Consider the following 7,643-nt stretch of genomic DNA (forward strand, 5'->3'; position numbering starts at 1 on the left):
TGTTTTTGCGATTTTGACGCATGGCCTAGACCACGCGTCAAAAGGGGGGATGTTACAAGGCAATGTGTTTTTGTGTTTTTGCTCTCAAAATATTTGTGCAGGTCAAAAGAGCAGTAGCAAATGGAGCTGACAAATCATTACGCAGCTTCCAGGAAGTCATGGGAAAGACACGCCTCCCACTGCAAAAAGGTGTCCAAGGAGTGGCAACTCCAACCATAGGGCCATCACAATGGCATCCACAATGGCTCTTCGCAATGGTCGTGCTGACAAAGGGAATCAACTGTTCCAGTCGGGGATGCATCGAACCCAGAGAAATTAGAGATTATAGAATTTTGTTTTTGTGCAACACTTTATTCCAAGTTTAATAAAATGCTATGGGGAGGGAAAGTGTTACCCAAATTCTGCTAGGTACTGGGGAACAAATATGTATTTGTGTAGAGGTACGTGTACCTCAGTTGATGTTGTGGATAAGGCAACAAAATTTGAAAATGTGGGCCATTATGTCCCCTGGGACGGCCAAACAAAAAGGCAAAGGAGAAAGTTTTAAACTTAACTCTAACTCAGAAAAATCTTAATTATGAGGGAACGGGAGGAACTTCCCAATAAGAGTGGGAATAAGCAAGTGATGAAGGTTTAAGCAGGTCAGTATTGGTGTGGTGGACGAGGGGGAAAGACACAGGTCAGAAGCTTCAGATATAATTTCAGCCAAGGAATTTTCAGGCCGCAGAGCAGGCAGTAAAGGAGGCAGGAGAAGCAGAGCTAGAAGGTAGATACGAGAATGGCAATATATCAATGCAAAGGCAATAAGGCATGTACATTGGCACTGATAGAAAAGAAAGAGGTTGGAGTGAATGACAGTTGTTGGTGGTGTATGCGACTCGAGCAGGCATGGAAAGTCAGTCCTCTGAGATTAGAGGACCGGAAAAGGCTGAAGGGTCACCCTGCAAAGTCACAACCCGGTTGACAGTTGCAAACAGCACCAACAAGGCCGAAGAAAAGACAGAGTGCAGAGAACCAGGTGGTAAGAAAAGTACAGAATTGAACAGTTTGGAAGTAGGGAATTAGGATTGCAGGGTAGGTTAGTTTTAGATGTGATCACCGCAGAGAAAAGCGTTGTGTGTGTAAAATGCTCAGGGTCAGTTGTTGTTTCTACATTCATGATATGACTGAACAGCCTGTTGAAGTGGTGGAATTGCTAAAGTTGGGGAGTGGGGCTGAAGCAGGTGGTGTTACCAATTCTAGTGGGATTTTAAGAACTGTTTAGATACAAGAATGAAACCTGTAAGAGAAAGGGCGTTGCTCATCTTACATGCTCATAGTATAAAGATTTTGGTTATCATATATGATAAAAGGGGGGAATGTAATGGAAATTTTCTAGTCTAGCTTCTTGATGTGTCTATCTATATGTTTATGAAGTTTCTATCTATGTTTTCTTCTCTATGTTATCATGTTTTTCTCTATACGCGTCATACCACTCTGCCTTTGCCCTCGAGCAGATGCCAAGATGTTCTGTTTGGAATAACGGGCATCACTTCTCGGAAACCAGCTCGGGATTCTGGCTAGGGGGCAAAGGGAGGGGGTTTCACGTAATCATATATATACTCTGGGTGCAGAAGGAAAGGGTGCCTTTGCTCTGCACCATGCTCATTGCTTATGATGCAGATTAAATGACAATAAAATACTTTGCAAAGTACCTGATGTCTCTGTATATTGCGTTTGTCAAAATTGACTCACCTTGATTAAGGAATAAGAATATTCCACAACAGGAGAGGCACAGAATCCATGTTGCTTGAAGTCCAGTGTAAAGTTTCCACAGTCAGTGATGATTTGGGCTGCCATGTCATCTGCTGGTGTTGGTCCACTGTGTTTTCTGAACTCCATTTTATATTAAGCTCATGAGGCTGGACTTCATCTTCACACATCTTCACAACTTACTTCGTCTTTTGCCCCAATATTAAACAACCCTGATGTCTTTCCAGGAATTGTTGTGTTTGTTCCTTTTCCAGGAATGGTTGTGTTTGGTTTATTGTTTTATTTCAGTGCTCAGAATCCAGTTGTGTCTCTGTAAAACACTCAAGAAAATGAAACAAAAGCATCTGATGTTAAAAGGTTTATTTATGTTGGGAACTGAAACATTCTCTTCATAACACTGAATGTTTTCTTTCCACACAACACATTTACAGTAAAGCGAAATATCATTGAACTTATTGCATAAAGAGGTCGATCACAGACCTAAATGCATTTCTTGTGATTATACAGGTGATTTATTATTTATTCAAGTCAAGATAAAGCAGCATTTAACATTTAAACTTAAAGTTAATGCAGAAATCTTTTTTCAATCTAGATATTAAAGATCACTTTCTTTGCTGTCAACTTTTATTTTGGTGTAACTGATACCTTTGCATTGGCCTTTGGTTTCATAGCTGAGCTGTGCACCATTCACACACAAGACCCTCACTGTGCCGGTGTACGGGAGATCGAAACTACATCTGCCAATCGTGATGTGAACATCCACCTTCTTCTTCGCTGGAACATCGATCTTAAACGTTTGTTTTTCTGTACTTTCAACCGTATATTCTTTACTGTAAGTGTTTTCTATCCCCTTCTGAAGACTGTATCCTGCGGACACTTCTATGATATCTGGAATCCCAGCCTTCACCCCCACGGAGAATGTGTTTGTGATGCTTTCTTTTGTAGACCATGAGGAGGATTTGGTTATTTTCTTTGAGCTTTCAATAGTGTGCTCTTGACTGACGGAGGTTTCGTTCTTGTAAGTGCTCGATTGGATCACATCCAGTGCGACGTGTGGTTTGACCAGGTCAAGAGTGGGATAGCTGACATTAGTGAGAATTACTGACTCAACTTTATTGAGAAATAAGAATCCCATGCAGTCGATGTCCCACCCGCATCTTCCCACGATGCCCAGACAGAATCCAGAGCCGATGTTGATGGGATATTCTGTTTTCAGTCCCCAGCTTGTCATTTTCACAAAGAAACTTCTAGATTTGTTGGTGCTGAATTTGATGGCTCCGAGACGCGTCCCCGCTCCGTTTCCCCACAGTGACATTGAGGTGATGATCTCGCCGGGCTGAAACACGTACTCTTCATATGATCCTTCAGGAACTCCAAAGGTCTCCTCTCTTCCGTCTGTGAGCCAGGCCCGGACCGCCTTCACCTGTGAGCCTCCGATAGCAGCCTTCAGGTCATCTCCAGTGTTAGGTCTGGTGTCTCTCATCATAGATTCTCTGTGGGGTTCAGGTCAGGCTGTTTGCTGGCCAATCAAGTGCAGTAACACCACTGGTCACTGAAGCAGCTTTTGGTACCTTTGGCACGTCCTGCTGGAAAATGAAATCAGCATCTCCATAAAGCTTGTCAGCAGAAGGAAGCATGAAGTGATGAAATGTCCTGGTAGATGGCTGCGGTGAACGTGGACTTCAGAAAACACAGTGGACCAAAGTCCTCTTTTCAGATGAAAGTACATTTGCATTTCATTTGGAAATCTGGGTCCCGGAGTCTGGAGGAAGAGAGGAGAGGCACAGAATCCATGTTGCTTGAAGTCCAGTGTAAAGTTTCCACAGTCAGTGATGATTTGGGCTGCCATGTCATCTGCTGGTGTTGGTCCACTGTGTTTTCTGAACTCCATTTTATATTAAGCTCATGAGGCTGGACTTCATCTTCACACATCTTCACAACTTACTTCGTCTTTTGCCCCAATATTAAACAACCCTGATGTCTTTCCAGGAATTCTCAATGGTATAATATGGGTCTGTGTGTATATACATTTGCAAGAGCCCCCTGGTGGTCGAGTGCCCTGGGCACGTGCGTTAATCCGTCCCTAGTCTCAGCCTCAGACCTCACGGCCCGTTGGCTAAACGTCTGATGCATGAGGCACAATTTCCTGGAAACACTTCAGCACGTTCCAAGTCCTCATCTGATTGGTTGAATTTCACAGGCTTTTCAAGGGGATGTGGGTACCTCGTTCTTTAATGGTCCGCCTAGAAACAACAAAGCTTTCTGATCTCAGAAGTAAGCTGTCGTGTTTACTACGATGCTATTAGAATTCATCACCATCAACTAAACGCATAATTCTTAAAAGTATGTGAGGTTCATGGCATAAACTTACAATCGTTGTTTCTGTAAACATTTGACACATTGGTGAATGTACTTCGGTCTGTTACTGCGGGGACATTTCCACAGGATGATGAAGATGAAGATGATGATGAACAGCTGAACATGTGTCCGGTCAGAGAGGAGGTCAGGATTGAACCTCAGAGGTTTAGGAGGCTGCAGACGTGCTGGCGCATCACTTTGGAGGAGGAAGAGGAGGATTAGAGGAGGATCATCTTTCAGACACAAGAGGGCGCTGTACACCTTCACTGAAACGGAGGAAGAGATCAACGACATCATTCACTACATCTTGCATTTTATGGAGAATAATGAAAGAACGCTTCATTTCACAGAATGGGGTTGAGTTCGTTTGAATTTTCTTTCAGGAAGTTCTACTTTCAGTTTTGTCAAGTTAACATTTGTTGTGAAGAGCCCAGAATCATGAATTCAATGTATGTCAAATAATGAATGAGTCATGAATCGCTTCAGGTCTTTGTTTCTGTGTTTACACGTCTAAAGAGAATCACACTTTTATAAGCACTGCAGGACTGAACGGGATAGAAGTCAATGCAGAATTTATTTTGTACATCCCAGAATAATAGAGCTGCTTGAGATTACAGTGAAACCTTCATTTATTCTTCCATCATTCAGCGGTGTGGATTGTGTTTGAATGGCATGAACATAAAAACACTTCAGCAGTTATTAATCTATTCAATAATGACTCTCTACACTGACGTTTATCCATAGAAACTGACACATGGAATTATGTTTCCTGTGAAAACAGTTCAATTATTATATAATATCTGGTTTATTTTTCTCATCTTGTAACGTCTGTGCAGTGTTTGGTATATATTGCAGCTCTTTATTTTGATGTAAAAATGTTTCTTCTGGTTGTGTTTGGTTTATTGTTTTATTTCAGTGCTCAGAATCCAGTTGTGTCTCTGTAAAACACTCAAGAAAATGAAACAAAAGCATCTGATGTTAAAAGGTTTATTTATGTTGGGAACTGAAACATTCTCTTCATAACACTGAATGTTTTCTTTCCACACAACACATTTACAGTAAAGCGAAATATCATTGAACTTATTGCATAAAGAGGTCGATCACAGACCTAAATGCATTTCTTGTGATTATACAGGTGATTTATTATTTATTCAAGTCAAGATAAAGCAGCATTTAACATTTAAACTTAAAGTTAATGCAGAAATCTTTTTTCAATCTAGATATTAAAGATCACTTTCTTTGCTGTCAACTTTTATTTTGGTGTAACTGATACCTTTGCATTGGCCTTTGGTTTCATAGCTGAGCTGTGCACCATTCACACACAAGACCCTCGCTGTGGCGGTGTACGGGAGATCGAAACTACATCTGCCAATCATGATGTGAACATCCACCTTCTTCTTCGCTGGAACATCGATCTTAAACGTTTGTTTTTCTGTACTTTCAACCGTATATTCTTTACTGTAAGTGTTTTCTATCCCCTTCTGAAGACTGTATCCTGCGGACACTTCTATGATATCTGGAATCCCAGCCTTCACCCCCACGGAGAATGTGTTTGTGATGCTTTCTTTTGTAGACCATGAGGAGGATTTGGTTATTTTCTTTGAGCTTTCAATAGTGTGCTCTTGACTGACGGAGGTTTCGTTCTTGTAAGTGCTCGATTGGATCACATCCAGTGCGACGTGTGGTTTGACCAGGTCAAGAGTGGGATAGCTGACATTAGTGAGAATTACTGACTCAACTTTATTGAGAAATAAGAATCCCATGCAGTCGATGTCCCACTCGCTTCTTCCCACGATGCCCAGACAGAATCCAGAGCCGATGTTGATGGGATATTCTGTTTTCAGTCCCCAGCTTGTCATTTTCACAAAGAAACTTCTAGATTTGTTGGTGCTGAATTTGATGGCTCCGAGACGCGTCCCCGCTCCGTTTCCCCACAGTGACATTGAGGTGATGATCTCGCCGGGCTGAAACACGTACTCTTCATATGATCCTTCAGGAACTCCAAAGGTCTCCTCTCTTCCGTCTGTGAGCCAGGCCCGGACCGCCTTCACCTGTGAGCCTCCGACCCAAACCCACATCCTCTGTAAACTGGCACCATTATTCTCACCAGTGAAGGAAAACCCGTTCCCTCCTTTGCCACCAATTATGTACAAAGTTGTTGACATCTTTTAAGGGATTTGATCTGAAAATTGCAACACAGATAAGTGTTGTCCAAGCAATAAAAGATAAAAAATTATTGGAATTATTTTTTTCTCCTTTAATCCAAATTAATAGAAGCTCTTGGCCACCTGTTAAGTGCACTTACTTGAACGCCTGTTTCAGCTGAAGTTGGTTTGAAAAGCAGCTCGTCTGGTGTTTTGTGTTGAACTGTCAACTGCTTTTATATTGAGCTCATGAGGCTGGACTTCATCTTCACACTGAGCAATAACACTCCCACCCACCACCGGAACTACAGCATCAGATACTGGATTCAGTCGTGTGTGAGAGAGACATGAAGGTCATTTATAAACTCATCAGAAAGAAAAATCACAGATGAGATCTCTTTAATATGTGAATTCTTTCAGCTTTGCTGTTCATCAAGTGATGATGTAATCTGTTAGCTGAAGAACCACCTGAAGACATCACTGGAGCATCGCTCTTCTGTTTACAGGACAAGGCAGTCTACATGGGGCTGCATTATATCCTCCAGCACGTAATATACCACAGCATGTACTTTTACAATAGTCAATACAACAGAATACTATGGTTATGGTATTTATTTTATACTGTACTGTACAGTACTTTTACTTCATACAGTTGATCAACTGTAGACCAGTAATAAACTGTAGGAAATAATTATACTATACACTAGTGTCCTGTGTAGCCACAGACTGTAGGGGTCTGTAGGGGTCTGTAGGGAGAGATGGATTGTCATTTCAGGGCAGAAGTGCATTTTCAGATTTTAACTGAAGATTATGAGGGCACATGAATTTTAAAAACAAAATGACCCACATTGATAAGCTATTTACTTTAAATGCTGTCTTCTTTATTTTACTGGGACTTTAAAGAAGAAGCTGGCTGCTGTTCACAGAAGTCCCTGAGCAACTGTTTAGACGTGACATTTTTCACAGCTGGACACTCCAGGCCGCGCACAAAAGAAAGCCTAAATCACCCCTTTCAATGTAACTAAACCATCATCTAATTTGACGGGATGGAGAGCGCCTGCTGGAATGTAAAGTCAGCAGTGGTCCGAACGAAATTTTACAAATTGACTTCAAACAAAAGGAGTCTGAGGTCACAGGCGGCTGGCTGCTGTGTTTGGGAACTGTAGATGACTGATGTGTGCTGTCTCAGCAGAACTCTTTGTGAGAAGCCGGTTTGTGAGTTTGATTATATAGGCTCTCCTTCACAACTCCTTCCTGGTGGAACATTTTTCCCAATGCTGTCCGGTCAACCACATCTCTCACAACCTTCAAAAAACTACTTAAAACACACCTCTTCTGTGAATACTTGACAGATGAATATATACATTTTAAAAAATTACACCAACTCTC

The 7,643-nt window shown here is 41.7% G+C and overlaps 1 protein-coding gene across 2 annotated transcripts; it reads right to left on the reverse strand.

Moving 5' to 3' along the window:
• Nucleotides 1-2,347: 2,347 nt before the first annotated feature.
• On the reverse strand, nt 2,348-6,588 carry LOC306893576 (aerolysin-like protein; the record flags this gene model as incomplete). Of its 2 annotated transcripts, none has more annotated exons than XM_079455503.1 (2): nt 2,348-3,175; nt 6,162-6,275. In XM_079455503.1, the coding sequence occupies 2 exons, from the start codon at nt 6,273-6,275 to the stop codon at nt 2,348-2,350; spliced, it is 942 nt and encodes a 313-aa protein (XP_079311629.1). The 2 variants fall into 2 exon arrangements, with proteins under 2 accessions (XP_079311629.1, XP_079311628.1); XM_079455502.1 differs by lacking the exon at nt 2,348-3,175 and adding an exon at nt 6,416-6,588 and having other exon boundaries at nt 5,085-6,292.
• Nucleotides 6,589-7,643: the final 1,055 nt, after the last annotated feature.

This window comes from Barbatula barbatula (assembly GCF_947034865.1).
Source record: "Barbatula barbatula genome assembly, chromosome: 5".
In the NCBI taxonomy this organism is placed as follows: domain Eukaryota; kingdom Metazoa; phylum Chordata; class Actinopteri; order Cypriniformes; family Nemacheilidae; genus Barbatula; species Barbatula barbatula.